The sequence below is a fragment of the Monodon monoceros genome, unplaced genomic scaffold, assembly GCF_005190385.1.
Source record: "Monodon monoceros isolate NGI ecotype Baffin Bay Population unplaced genomic scaffold, NGI_Narwhal_1 Super_Scaffold_22, whole genome shotgun sequence".
Lineage (NCBI taxonomy): Eukaryota > Metazoa > Chordata > Mammalia > Artiodactyla > Monodontidae > Monodon > Monodon monoceros.
In genome coordinates this window covers 38615575-38631264 of record NW_021703779.1, presented here as the reverse complement: position 1 = coordinate 38631264, position 15690 = coordinate 38615575, and the positions used below count along the sequence as shown (strand labels likewise).

Below are 15690 nucleotides of genomic sequence, written 5' to 3'. Positions count from 1 at the left end.
CATCAGAGTATTATATAATAATAACGGTAATGATTAAATTAAAATTCTTCATCAAACGTCATATTCACGGTTGCAGACTATTCCATGGGAAGTGAATACCATAATGTGTTTATCTATTAGCATTTGACGTTTCAGTTACTTCCAGTTTTTAATCATTACCGTTATTATTATATAATACTCTGATGAACATGTGCCTCTCCTACGTCTTCAGCCTTCGAAAGCAACCAATTTTGAAAGAGTAAAACCCTTTTATTGTCACGAAACCAATGCCTATTATTAATTACATCCTTTTTAACACTTATCTGATACTATTTACCACTCTGTTTTAGAATGTAGTTTGTAATACAACTTATTTTGTTTGTAATAAAATTGCAGGATTTACTTTTAAATTTTATACATGAGATTTTCAAAATATAGTGAGTATTTTTTACCTGCATTTGTTTTATAACTCCTGTTACAAAAAGCTTTTAATAAATTCATTAGGTCTTCTCTCTCCAGAGAGCTTTGAAGCTCATTGAAGATAGGACTAATTATATTTCTTTGGTCTCACAGAGATCTGAGTTTTTCTGCTATAGTCCTTGACCTAATCCTCCCCTTAGTGAATATTCTAGGTTGTTGGCTGACAAAAGAAAGCATTCTGAGATGTTAAGAATATATGAACACAAAGTAATTTTTAAATTTTTCCTAAGCAAGATAAGCATGATGTCATTTCCTGGTTTTAAAGGAAGTAATCCCCAGAATATCCAACCTACCGTGGTTCAAACTAAAGCACAATCATATATTCAAAGACTAATGTTGATCGTTCTTTCTGTTATCATTTATAAAGTGGTTTTCAGAAACAGATTAAGTTTATGATGTAGTCACAGCTATGTAAATACACTTTTTAAAACCTATAACTAGAAAAAGAAATGCACCAAAATGAGTCTAGGGATTATCTTTGGGGGGGCAGAAATGTGGAAGATACTTATTCTCTCATCTTTTTATTTTATGAATTTTCCAAATTTTATATAATAAGTGTATATTTTTCATGTAGAAAACATAATAACGTTTATCTTTTAAAGAGTCAACAGGGCAAGGAACACGAAAATATTATTGCACTAGCTTCCTTGGCCTTCCATCCCTCAGATATTTTTCTTCTCATTTGTTTTCTCAGTAAAGCTCCTAGAGTAAATCAAATAAAGGATTAAGAATGGCCTGGCCCTCCAGAGACAAATTACTTTTAGATCTCCCTTGATTTCAAACCAGGGTTATTTCTTTCTCACCAAATTGGCAACAGTAACAGCTAGAATCACAGCTCTATTTTTATGTTTAATATCGGTTATCTAGCTAGGGCAACATCAGGTTTTAGTGATTTATGACTCCCTTGTACCATCCGAATTCACCTATACAATAAAGAACAAGGAAAACGGGACATCAGGAAGCAGCAAAGGATGTTTTCACTCTGAAGTAATATTTTAAACCAATCTTTGGATATTTGTTTTAGATAGAAGCCAAAAATTGCCTCTGCAAAGAAAGCATGAGTCAGCAATTTCCATCCCTTCAGTTATCATGAGGAATCTTGCAAAACTAACTTGAAGTCACTTCAACATATATATTACACTATATGCAGCCTTAATGATGGGGACTGTCACAAAAGTGCTACAAGTAACTGGTATGTGTGTTAGGTGTGATTCTACAAACTTCCAGAGTCAAGGTACACTAGGGTAGAGAGGTGTCCCTTGGTCAATATTTGTCCCTTCAAGGTTGTCAACTGACTGATTTTAAAGCATTTTGAGGTATTAAAAGCATGAAGTTTGAATCAGGTATGATGTGGTTTGCAGTTGTACCATTTAGTGAGCTGTGCGCTACATGTTATTAACTTCCCTGAGACTCAGTGTTTGGGTTTGTGAACTGGGGAAAAATAATGACTGTCATTTTGGTGACAAATCGATAAGACAATGGGTTTTAAAAACCATGGAGTGTGAAAGAGTTCAATAAATGGAAGACGGTATTATTTATTCCACCCATTGTCAGCACTACCAGGTGGAAAATTCTGCCTCAGGTATAACCAGATTAACAACATGCAAACTTTCTGTCAAAGTCAAAAGCAGGATTGGTCCTAATTAAAGATATCCCAGAGTACACATTACTACTGGTGAATTTTAGGATCTGTTAGATTTCACTGAGCTGTTGGAATTGCATGAGATCATTCACTTTCTGGTGTGGTTCCAGATAGGACATAACCTCTTATCATTTACCTGCCAACCTCAAGCAAAAGTTCGTCTATCTATACTCTATTAATCACTTTTTCCCCTCATCCATTCTTTGAGCTGGTCTTCCATTAGACAGTAAAATAACTGAATAGATAACTGTGACTAATTCTGTACTTGGTACAGCACCTAGCATATCCTTTGAGCATTATGGATCATTTAAAAATAATGTTTAGGGAGTTTCCTGGTGGCCTAGTGGTTAGGATTCCAGGCTTTCACTGCCGTGGCCTGGGTTTAATCCAGTTGGGGAACTGAGATCCTGCAAGCTGTGTGGCATGGCCAAAATAAAGAAAGAAAGAAAAGAAAAGTAATGTTTAATTGATATTTCCCACCAACCATGTATTCATTCAGTCATCTAACAAGTAATTTATTAAGTGCTTACTATGTTCCAGTCACTATTTTATTAAAGAGGATACTATGGTTAGCAAGAAAGTTAAGATCCCTGTCTCACTGATTGATATTCTAGTGGGGGAGACAGCAATAAAAAATAATAAACCAATAATTAAGATAATTTAAGACAGTGAAAATAGTTTTAAAGCTACCACACTGTAGTAAAATGATAGAGAACGCCAGCGTGCTGGGAATATAGAAGCTGGTGCTCATTTTTATAGACATATAAGAGTTCATCTTTCTGAGGGGACATTAGAATAAGTACAGAAGGTACAGGATGAGATAGGAAAGGTAGGCATGGGCTAGATCACTTAGAACTTTGGAGGCCCTGGTAAAAGATCTGAATCTTATTCTGGTTTTGATAGGATGCCACTGGAAAGTTTTAAGCGAGGGAATGACACTATAGAAAGAGCACCACGGAGGGGAGGGCAATAAAAACCTTTTGGCTTCAAGTGTGGTACATAGATATTCAGTGAGGACAAGTGGAATGAGAGAGACAAGTCTGGAGGAAATAATTCTAATCATCCCGGCAAGAGATGATGCCAATTTGGTGGTAATGAAGGTGGAGTGATGTGGTGAGAGACAACAGGACTTCCTGATGCATTGGATGGTGGGAGAGTGATGGAAAGAGAGAAATTAAGGTTGATTTCTGGAGTGTTGGCCTTAGCAAGTGGGTGAATGGTGATGCCTTTTACTGAGATGGGGATGCCTAGGAGAGTAGCAAGTGTGTGGAGAGCAGTCGTAACAGCATAGCATGTGGAATACATGCTGATTCTGAGCTAGGTCTTTTGATTAAGGGGAAAATATGTCTCCTATTCCCCAAATCTCTGATGTCATGTTTTATAATATTAGATTCTAGTGACAATTTTCTGAAACTTGCTAAATTGTTCTCCACTTATAGCCAAGTTAAGTTTACTGCTTGAATAATTTCCAGAGAATGAAGAAGATGCTCCCCTGCATTTGCCAGCTTTGCTCTTGTTTCTCCCTGAGCAGATCTTCGAAGCAGCTTGCTACTCTCTTTGTGAACCTGTGTGTCACCGCAGAGACCCATGAGGTCTCCGCTCTCTGGTTCCTGTGGTATGTGAAGCAGTGTGGGGGCAGTGCCAGGATCATCTCAACAACCAATGGAGGGCAGGTACCCATTCATACCCCGACCGTTGAAACAGAAAACCACCACTGCCTAAGTGAAAGATTGGCATCATCCTTCAGTCATGAAAGGATGGAACAGGAGGCAGGCTTGTGGCTTTTAGAGCTTAATCATAGCAGCTCAAAGTGACTTTTGAAAGGGACAGTCTGTTGTTAGGTACCCAGTGTGACAACCCAGCGGCCAATGTCATTTTAAAATTAGGCTTGTCTCCTTTTTCCATGTTCTTTTGCAACTTTCCATTTGGATATACATCCGATGATTATTTGGTAAGTTTGTAAGAGACCAGCTGATGAACATAACTTGAGTACTTCTTGGAAAGCTGAACAGAAAACGTCAGAAACGTATTTTCAGTTTAAAACAAACGCACCGCATGGAATTCATTCATTCATTCATTCAGTGCCTATTTCCTGAGCCTCAGCCTTGTATAATGTGCTATGCTGGGCACACTAGGAAATGGATTAGAGTTCTTAGCTAATCTCCTCGACAGTCATTTTCCTTTCCTTCCCTTCCTCTTCCTAACCCCCTCCTCCATCTCATCACCCTCTTTCTTCTCCTTCTCCCCTCCCTTCTCTTTCCCCTTCTCCGTGACCTTCTTTCTAGACCTATTTGAAATAGTCTTTTTAAAAATTAACTGAACTGAAAATGTAGGAGAAGACAGTCAGCTCAACTGTGGGCGCAATCACGCAGGACATTTGGAAGCTTTTGCAGGTGGGTGCGGTGAGGTGAAATGGCCTCGGTGGCCACAGAAACAGCACGTACCTGACCCAGGGTGAGACAGACAGACTGTAACAGGGAGTAGGCTGGCCTGGGGATGGGTGGGCCAGCAAGATTCTGAGACTGAGTAACAAGGAAACAGGAAACAGGCCTAGGTGTGCTCAGGCAAGTGGTGGCCCAGCAACTCAACCAAAGGATGCAGGTAGGACACAGAGCAGGGGTCTCGGCCAGGCAGGTGGGACATGGGAGTCAGGCTGAGGATGTCCAGCTGAGTTTGGAGTCTGGGAGTCCATCAGAACATAGCCTGGAAGGCTCGAAAACGTGTAATTTTGTTGAAAGCCAGCAATCATTGGTTAGAAAACAATGGTGAAAGACACTACCCACAACGGCAGCATGAAATTGTATACCTCACACAGTAAAGATATGTGAGGAAAACTAGCAACTTAGCAATTTATATCCATTCCTATATTTCCTACCCACCTCTTGGGTCCTTTTTTCTTTCCAGGAGAGGAAATTTGTGGGTGGATCTGGTCAAGTGAGTGAGCGAATAATGGACCTCCTTGGGGACCGAGTGAAGCTGGAGAGGCCTGTGATCCACATTGACCAGACAGGAGAAAATATCCTTGTGGAGACCCTAAACCACGAGGTGTATGAGGTAACCAAGAGCCTTAAACCAGGGAGAAGAGACCAGAGTCCCATAGATAACCAGAGCTTAAATAAAGCGAAGAATATTCTAGACTTTGTAGACAATACCTTTGCCAAAAGCAAAAAAGCTACCTCTGGGGCTTCCCTGGTGGCGCAGTGGTTGAGAGTCAGCCTGCCGATGCAGGGGACATGTGTTCGTGCCCTGGTCCGGGAGGATCCCACATGCCGCAGAGTGGTTGGGCCCGTGAGCCATGGCCGCTGAGCCTGCGCGTCCAGAGCCTGTGCTCTGCAATGGGAGAGGCCACAACAGTGAGAGGCCCACGTACCACAAAAAAAAAAAAAAAAGAAAAGCTACCTCTATCTGAAAGAAAGGAAAACAGAACCATAATATTTGGGGGTGAGGGGGGAGATTTACAAAACACATATTATCAACCCTCTGTATTGGGCTCCTACATAATTAGAAAATCAAAGAAAATATTTATTTGATAAATATCAAGTGCCTCCTATGTATCAGGCATTATTCTAGGAGTTGGGAACATAGCAGTGAACAAAACAGGTAAAATTGTCTGCCTTCATGTGGCTTACATTCTAGTAAAGGAGAAAAGTTGTAATCAGATATATAAAATATAGACTATGCCAAATAGTAATGAGTACTGTGGAAAAAACCAAGCAGGGAAGGGGGAGAGGGTGTGCCAGAAGGTGAGGTGGGACGATTGGTCATGCAATTTTAGATAGGTCATCAAGGAAGGCCTCACTCAGAAGGTGATGTTTGAGCACAGAACCCAAGGAGATGAGGGATTGAGCCAGGTGGCTCTCTGGGGAATAGTTTTCCAGGTAGACTGAAACAGCCAGTGCAAAGGCCCTGAGGTAAGAGCAAGCCTGGCATGTTGAAGTAACAGCAGGGTAGTCAAAATGGTGGAATTAAGAGGATTGAGGGGAAGAGTAACAGAAGATGAGATCAGAGATGTGACAGGGGTTCCTTTCATGTATGACCTTGAAAGTGACTGTAAGGAACTTAGCTTTGACTCCAAGTGTGATGGGAAGTCATTGGAGGTTTTGAGCTAGGGAACAACAAGAGCTCATTTTGATTCTAACAAGTTTGATTCTTCTAGTTTCTCTTTTAAGAAGAGATTGAGTAGGGGACGAGGGTAAATGAGGGAGAAACATTAGAAAAAGAGCAAAAACAACCCACCAGCAATGTTTAACCACGCCGTTTTTCTTCCAGGCTAAGTATGTGATTAGCGCTATTCCTCCTGTTCTGGGCATGAAGATTCATTTCAGTCCCCCTCTGCCAATGATGAGAAACCAGCTGATCACTCGTGTGCCTTTGGGTTCAGTCATCAAGTGCATAGTTTATTATAAAGAGCCCTTCTGGAGGAATAAGGGTGAGTACTTTTCTTTGCTTAAAAGGTCCAAGAAACTTGGTGCAAAGTCACACATTTGCGTGTAACTGTTTTTCTTAGAATTCGGACGTAAAACATTCATCCAGGTTCTACGGTCAGTTCCATCGAGTAAAGTACATTGGCACACATTCATGCAATTAAGTTCCCTTAGAATATGATCAACTCTTTTCATAATTCAGTATAAAGTTTACTAATCCTTTCACAAAATCTTCTGAAAATAGGTTATTAACATTTTCTGATACAGGTTTTTAAAGTATGAGTTTATAAAGCCGTTCACAAAGGTGGGGATTCTGAAAATTTCCAGGCAATTTCTCACTAGTGTCAAGATTCTACTATATGAAATTAAGTTCATTTATGCATTCATATATATTCAATAAGTGTGTGGCTCTACTGGATAGAACATTACAGGGATGCCCACTAAAATACTAGATTCTGCAACGATGGAAATGTTCCAGAGCGGCTCTGTCCAGGACAGCAGCCACTAGCCACGTGTGTGGGTGTCAAACAATTGAAATGTAGGTAGTGAGACTGAGGACCTGAATTTTTCAATTTTATTTCATTTCAATTGCTTTAAAGTCAAATATAAAAAGCCACGCATGGCTATTTCATTTTAATAGCTTTAAATTCCAATGTAAAAATGCCACGCATGGCTACTATATTGGACAGCACAATGCTAGAGTCTTATCACATTGACTCTCATCACAGCTCCTTTTCTTCCGAGAGGAGTCCACGTAAGAACCATCAGTACCTGGGACTGAGGGCAAAGGGAAGGATGGACTGAAATGAGGAGCTAGATTGCAGAAGGGAGAGGAAGGATGTGCTGGAGGCAAAGGGGGAAAGTTTCATATTCTTACCTTAGGGCGGTTCTTCCTGTATCTACCCCTTTCCACCACATTGCAGCCTCCTGATTCTCCCCCTTTGCAGGAAATTCTGTTTAGGACTGTTATTGGATTGGTGCATCAGTTGAACAAGTAATCTATCTTTCACAAAGGACGGTGCAGTGACCCACCATGGAGAGCTTGCTGGTGCTAAGCTGCTTCCTCTCGTGATCCAGGCCACCCGTTTTAGACAGCTGGTTGCTGGCGAGTGGATAAGGTTTAGGATCGTGGAATGGAGATTTTTTTTCTCTTAATGACTCAGAATGCCTTTATTTATGGAGAGAATCTCTAGCTTTCCATTCATGTCTGCAGACCTTTACCTTAGGTCTGCAGTGTGCCAGGCAAGTTCATTGTTAGGTACTAGTATCAAAAAGAAAACCCAAGATGCGAACTATTATATATAGAATGAGTAAACAACAAGGTCCTACTGTATAGCACAGGGAACTATATTCAATATTCTGTGACAAACCATAATGGGAAAGAATATGAAAAAGACTAGATATATATGTGTAACTGAATCACTGTGCTGTATGGCAGAAATTAACCCAACATTGTAAATCAACTACACTTCAATAAAATAAATTTTGAAAAAAAAACAGAGAAAAGCCAAGTTCTTCATCCTCAAGAAGAGGCTGGGTCTGACTCGGTCCTTATTGGTAATGAGCCTTGAGTTACACTTTAAAAAATGATTGTAGACATGAGAGCCTCTTCAAAGCATTTTCAATTTCTTTTGAGAAATTGAATGTGTTTCCTCAGCCAACCTCTACTGAGCATCTATTGTATGACAGGTGCTGTGCTAGGCATTGGGAATTCAAAGGCATGTTTCCTTGCCCAGAAAATCCAGACTTGGGAGGAAGCCAGTCTTGTAAACTGATAATTGCATTACAATGTATTGAGTACACTGTTGGTGTTACCTAGGCTATTATAGAAACACAGGGGAGGGCTCCAAGACTCACATCCAATATCACTCCTGTTACATCGATAAGCAATTCAATAACAATATTTTGAAGGATTCTATAAGGGAATGAAATCTGAGGAAGTTAGCTCTTGTAAGAAGGTATTTGCTTTGCGTCAGACTTTCAACGCCATCCCTAAAGGCACTGTGGTTAGTGAGTAACACAAAAGCACAGGGAATATGAGTTAACCAGATTGAAAGGGGGTGATTTTTGCAGCCCCAAACAGCCTAGCACAGTGACTGGCACATATGAGGCACTCAGCAATCAGTCAATCAAGATTACTGTTTGTTTGTTTTATAAGTGCAGCGTGGTTTGGACTATTAAAGAGAAGGTAACTTTTTGCCTTTTGATTCAGGTAGCCCTAGCCAGTTCTTGCTGGCTTGTAGAATGATTGTCCCAGGAAATGCTTTCCAGTTTCTTAAGTGTGTAATATCTTTGTGAGTTTACAAGGAGGGGCCCCCTCTTCTTTGCTGGTCTCCCACCAAATCATCCTAAGCTCATCCACCCTCACCATCAACACCCTGCCCTCCCGGGGTCCCTGCAGGGGCAGGGGGTGCATCACAGCCACCTTAGCTTTGCCTCCCATCCCCACTTACCTGGAGAGAGCAGGCTCTTGCCAAAGCCTTATATCTTTCAGTATCCCTCGCTTTTGCTCATCTACACCATTTCTATTTTCCCTTAAATCTAAATGATTTCAACTGAAGTTTAAAATAACAGAAGCAGTACCTGCTTTTAAAAAAAATTACAGAAGTGAACTTATTCACTATAAAACTTTCAAAAAATAAAAGTGTATGAAAAATGTCCCTCTCCAATTGCCCCTCCCCCCTTGGGGAACCACTGTTAAAAATGTAAGTTGTTTATCCTTAGAGATTTATTGTAGGCACAGGTAATATTTTCAATATATTGTACATATATATTGAAATGTATATATACTTTAAATGTATATTAAAGAATATGCATAACATTTATATGCAAATATAATTTTAAATAAATGTTATATACTTTCCCCAAACCATTTTTTAAAAAAATCATAATACACATTGTACTGAAATTTGCTCTTTCCTATTAATGGTATGCCACAGACATTTCTCCACATCAGTGCATTTAAATCTACCTCATTTCAACAACTGAATAAACAGTATTTCACTGTATGGCTCTATCAAAATGTACCCGATAGGTATGCTGACGATAGGCATTTCGATTGTTTCCAAGTTTTTGCTATTATACACTATGCTACAATAAACAGCTTCCTTCATATTGCTCTGAAGATTTGAATAGGAGCATTTCCTTTTGATAAATTTGTAAAAGTGCAATTACAAAGTCAGTTGACTTGGGTAGACCAGCTAATTAATATTTTTAACTTTCTGCCAATCAGTAGGGGAAAATGTCCCATTTATCTATAATTTGTAAGTTTCATCACGAATAAGGCTTCAGGGCTGTGTGAAATCATTTTGTAAATTATCTATTTATCCTGTGCTTATTAATTTTTTTCTGTATGTGTTGCAAATATTTTCTCCCAGTGTACCAGTTTTTTAAAAATTTTTTATGATGGTTTCATTCTCCTATGAAATATATCTACATTCGGCTTTTCTGGACCAACAATTCTTTTCCACTGATTTTTGTCACTGGGCTCCAAATATTTTGTATAGCCCTATATATAAAAAATTAAACATCAACTACCACTGAATATATTTATTCCTAAATTATGTACATGGACCACTGGAAAAAAGTGTATTGTTTTTCTTATAAAATATACAAGAGTAGTCATTTTTGAAAAGCTGGAATTGAAAAATAAGAATCTCTAATATCTTTCTCCACTATCCAGATGTGCAATCTAGGTGTGCACACCCCACTTTGGAGAACACAGATTTATATTCTCTAATCCTTTGGCAGCACTGTACTATTTTAATCCCTGTAGCTTTATAATATGTTTGACATCTGGTAGAATATTCTCTCTTCATTATTTTTCCTGTAATTTTGTCCTTGGTAAATGTCAGTTATTCTTCCAGATGAATGTGATTGTCTTTTCAGAACTCCTCCTTCCACACTTCACACTCAAAAAGCTTCTCCTGAATTATTATTCTGAATAGTCCTCTTTGTTACCTCCCATAGGTACAATATCTTCTTTTTTCTCCTTGAGAATGTTACTTGCCACTTTGGGGGAAATTTCTTCTACTCTTTGTCTTTTCTTCCTGAGAGTTCCTTTTTGTTTGTTAGTTTGTTTCTGCTTTTGTCTTTGCTTCTTTTGTTAAAGAATTTTGTTCAATGTCTAGATGTCCTTGAATGGCCCTTCCTTTTTAAGAGTGAGGCTGAACCAGGCTAACTGGAAGTCCCATGTGCATGGGCAGAGCTCCTGAGCTTTCTACCTACAAATGATAGAACTGCTGCTGATGCCACGTGGTTTGTTCTGGCATGAACAGGACTCTTCCCTCTGCCCCTTGTTCCTTCACTTCTGCCCAGTGCACATGCATGGTGCAGAGACCAACTTTGTGCTGTGAAGGACGTGTCCAAGGAGCCCCTCCACCCAGAAAGCAGGGCCTCCACCCCAGTCAGCCTGGTGTCCTGCATGATCCCTCTGTCCAGTCCAGCAGAACCCCAAGTGACCCGTGTGCCCTTGCTCTTTTCTCTTATCACATCCTGTCCTCTTTCTTGTCTCCTTATAACAAGGTGATTCCTTAACTATTTCTGTTGTATTCTTTTTTTTTTTTGCAATAGCAGGATTGAGTCCTAGTTTTATTTTGTATTAAGAATTTTTTTCTTCCAGTTTTATTGAGATATAATTGACAGCCAGCACTGTATAGGTTTAAGGTATACAGCATAATGATTTTTTTTTAACATCTTTATTGGGGTATAATTGCTTTACAATGGTGTGTTAGTTTCTGCCCCATAACAAAGTGAATCAGTTATACATATACATATGTTCCCATATGTCTTCCCTCTTGCGTCTCCCTCCCTCCCACCCTCCCTATCCCACCCCTCCAGGCTGCCACAAAGCACCGAGCCAATATCCCTGTGCCATGCGGCTGCTGCCCACTAGCTATCTACTTTACTACGTTTGTTAGTGTGTATATGTCCATGACTCTCTCTCGCCCTGTCACAGCTCACCCTTCCCCCTCCCCATATCCTCAAGTCCATTCTCCAGTAGGTCTGCGTCTTTATTCCTGTCTTACCCCTAGGTTCTTCGTGACAATTTTTTTTGTTGTATTCTTAAATCTTCTTAAATTCTTCAACAAACTTTAAACATTTCTCCTTGCCCTATTTCAGTTTTTCTCAATGTTTTTTTAGCCCCAGTACACCTGAGGGGCATGCAAGTACCCCTCAATCCAGTGACTGACTAGGACTATAGATGCAAAGTGGGGAGAGTCGTGGGGGGAGAGAGAGAGAAGCAAGTGCAGGTAAAAAGGCCTACAGGTGTGTCTGTTCCCACACAGGTCGGGACAGTGCATACCCTCCAAGTTATTTCTCTGTTCTTTCTTCCTCATTTTGAAACCCACTCATTGGATTTTCTATACAACATTAGTTCCCAGGTCTTCCACCATAGTTTTGTTCGAACAACCTCAATCTGCAAGTAAATGATGAAGCAGGAGGAGTGGTACACTCTAGTCGGATCTTATTATAACATTTCAAATTCTGCCCTGACATTTTCACCATTGCTCTGTTGTATTCTTTTGTTGAAATTACATATATTTTGTTCAGGAGGGGAATGAGAGAAGCACTTTTGTGCAGAATGAGCTGAAATTGTTTTCCAAGTTGTTCCGGAGGTCCTGTTTGAAATGAGGGTTTGGGACTCTGTGCATTTTATTTTCTTATTATTTTTTCTATATCCAGCAAAAATATCTTTTTTCTTTTTATTTATTTATTTTTATTGGAGTATAGTTGCTTTACAATGGCGTGTTAGTTTCTGCTGTACAACAAAGTGAATCAGCTATGTGTATACATATATCCCCTCCCTTTTAAGGAGGAGGGTGGAAAAGTGGAGGGACTCTGTGCATTTTAGTCATCTGGGTCCTCTCTGCCCTGTCTCTAGATAATCAAGAACTAGTTAGCATCGAATAAGTGGCTCCTCATAAAAGGTGAATGTTCAGTCCCTTCTACTTTACAGTAATAGACTAGCGTTTCTTTAACACATCTTTGGTTTTATCTGATTTCCTGTGAAAGAGGAAAGAGGGGCACACGTATTAACAGCAAGGAAAACAAGATTTCATTAAATGTTGGCCTGGATTAATTCATAATATCACGTTGCTTCTTTGCAGAGAGGGGCTTACCGTTTGAGTTTTTCACCAAATGTTGGCTCCTTAGCCTTCCTTTTGACATCAGCTTGGTTGGACTTTGTATATCTAGGGTATAATATCTTATTTTCAGCCTTTGGGCTTCTCAGGTTGAAAAATGTGTGCTTCATCGTAACTGCTAAGGGTAGCTTGATAGGGTGATGAATGCCTTTTTCCATTTTGCTCTTCTCCAAGATTACTGTGGAAGCATGATTATCGAAGGAGAGGAAGCTCCAGTTGCCTACACGTTGGATGATACCAAACCTGATGGCAGCTGTGCCGCCATAATAGGGTAAGGCATGCTTATGGTGGTGTGATAATCTTCCATGTTGACAACGTATTCCTATACTGTTAATAAATGTGCCCCAAAGTTTGTTCAATAATTTTTTACCCAACGTCACTCTTCTCCAAATTCAGCAGTTGGAAAAATCTTATTGCTTTTTAAAAAATAATGTCTTCGAACAGATTAATATTTAGAAAGGAATTAGAATACCAATAACATTTGAAAATTTGTTAAACTAGTTTTCTGCTTCATGTTTAATACTAGGGGTTGATATATTCTGGTAAGCTATCTTTTGTGAAAGCACGATATGAAGATTTGACTTAGGGTGTTTCACTAAGAGGGCTTCTTGTGGAGGCTGTGGAGGCATCTCTGGTATTTACATGGGATGCTGAGATTTTCCAGGTCCCACTAGAGAGGAACGAAGACCAGCCCAGTTCTCAGCTTGGCAGGGAAAAGCAGCACAGATGGGGATGTCATGGGCGGTGGTTACCTGGAGAAGCCAAAATTGAGATGGGTTTCAGGATCCGTATGAGTTTATTTCAGAGAGCCAAGGGTCAAAACAGGGAGATCAAAGCTAGCTGGTAAGTTGAAGGTAATCGTAGGGCTAGAAATGGAGGCGGATTCTAAAAGGCTGGGCACTAGGGAGATACCATCTTGAAGATAGAACCAAAGAGGAAGGGCTGGATGAAAATGGAAAGTCTCAGACACATCTAAGGTAGATATTTGAGGCCCAGGGCATATTCCTGTTGAGCACCAGCTATGCAGTGGGAGATGGGTCAGTCATGGTATTATCCCAGGCAAAAATTATGGCCAGTCATCTGTTTTGAGTCCCTTGAATCCCTAAAACTAGAAGGTGCCTTTTAGTGTCAAGAATGTAACCAGGAAATAGTAAAACATGGAACATAAGATTAGGTAGTGTATGATTTGTTTCTTCTGGTTCACTTTTAACTTGTACACTAGGCACATGTGTAGCTATAGAAATGAGGCCAGGATGAAAGCAGCCATTGATTTCCCCTCCTTTTTCTTGTTTGTACGTTTTAGATTTATTCTTGCCCACAAAGCCAGAAAACTGACCCGTCTTACCAAAGAGGAAAGGTAGGGGAAAAAAGTACCTCTTCTCTCTTCCCTCCCTCTCTCTCCCTCCCTCACTCCTCCCTTATTTCCTCTGCCCCTCTCTCCCTTCCTGCCCACCTCTGTACTCCATCTCCCTTTCCTACTTCTTTTCTTCTTTCTACCCACTTTCAACTTTGCTTAACTTTTAAACTTAAAGACTGCTTAATACTATGTGTATTCCCAACACAACATGTCTGTTATGTTCATTATGAGGGTCTTGTATAAAGGCACAACGCTGATAACTGAAGAACCAAGCATTCAAAATAATATTTATTGAGTTTATCGTACATAAGATACCATGCAAGGAGCTATGGAGGATACAAAAATGGATATAGCCCAGGAGCTGAAATTTTACTTGGGGAGGAGATAACCAGGTAGACAAATGACCGCATTGCAGGGCAGTCTGCAGTACATCCTGCATGAAGGATGCATAACTATTACAGATCATAAGTACAGAAGGACTAGTTTCTCTGGAGGTGGCAATTTCTCTCAGCAATTAGTATTCACCACTACCAATTATTTATTCCCACACCACCACTGATAACATATTTACCAACTAAGAGCCCCTGAATTACGTTATGGCACATTCCTAACCCTCACAACCCTGCACCCTCCCCCCGCACCATTAGCATGCTGCTTTATGACTATTGCCATCACTGTGCTTGGCCAGGGCTATGGAAGTCTGACTGACCCACTCACTAAAAAAAATGTCCTGGGCTTCCCTGGTGGCGCAGTGGTTGAGAGTCCGCCTGCCGATGCAGGGGACGCGGGTTCATGCCCCGGTCCGGGAAGATCCCACATGCCGCGGAGCGGCTGGGCCCGTGAGCCACAACTACCGAAGCCCGCGCGCCTAGAGCTTGTGCTCCGCAACAAGAGAAGCCACCGCAATGAGAAGCCTGCGCACAGCAACAAAGTGTAGCCCCCGCTCGACGCAACTAGAGAAAGCCCACGCACAGCAACAAAGACCCAATGCAGCCAAAAGTAAATAAATAATTTTTTAAAAATACACTTAAAAAAAATAAAAAATAAAATAATAATAATACTTTTGAAATCATTGGCCTAACTCTAAATCACCTGTAAGATCCCCTTTAACAATACTATTCTATAAAAATCAGAATGGAAATAAGTCTAATCTCATACCTTAACTGACTAATTATAACTTTTGGCTTACATCCAATTCCCCCATAAGACTAAATTTCTTAAGAGCTACCATTTATTGAGCATTTATTACATATGTACCAGTTATTGAGCTGGGAACTTCATATGCTCTATATCAGTGGTTCTCAAACATAATCACCTGGAAGGTTTATGAAAACACAGTTGCTGCCACTGCTGTTTCTCAGTTAGAAGGTCTGGGATGAGGTCTGAGAATCTGCATTTCTAACAAGTTCCCGGGTGATGCAGCCGCTGTTGCTGGTCCTGAGACCACATTGTTTTACCATCATTAGTGAAAAAAATCAGGTGAGTTTGTTGATAAAACTAAAGGTCAGAGAGTTTAAGTAACCTGCTCAAGACCTCATAGCATGGAAGAGGCAGAAGCAGAATTCGAAGCTTTTCCTGCTCCACTTTGCCCATTTCCTCTTAGTGGGATGGGGAGAGAAAGGTAGGTGAGCAAGAATCATGTCTCAGTCCTCCCAGAATCTC

The 15690-nt window shown here is 40.3% G+C and overlaps 1 protein-coding gene across 2 annotated transcripts in view; it reads left to right on the top strand.

Annotated features, from left to right (window-relative positions):
- Nucleotides 1-15690, top strand: part of MAOB (monoamine oxidase B) — a 112664-nt gene that overhangs the window by 85828 nt on the left and 11146 nt on the right. For both annotated transcript variants that reach the window (XM_029240078.1, XM_029240079.1), the window contains 5 exons: nucleotides 3633-3774; nucleotides 5006-5155; nucleotides 6371-6530; nucleotides 12846-12942; nucleotides 13975-14028. In XM_029240078.1, the coding sequence (XP_029095911.1) occupies nucleotides 3633-3774; nucleotides 5006-5155; nucleotides 6371-6530; nucleotides 12846-12942; nucleotides 13975-14028 (603 nt within the window). The remainder of the gene's footprint in view (nucleotides 1-3632; nucleotides 3775-5005; nucleotides 5156-6370; nucleotides 6531-12845; nucleotides 12943-13974; nucleotides 14029-15690) is intronic.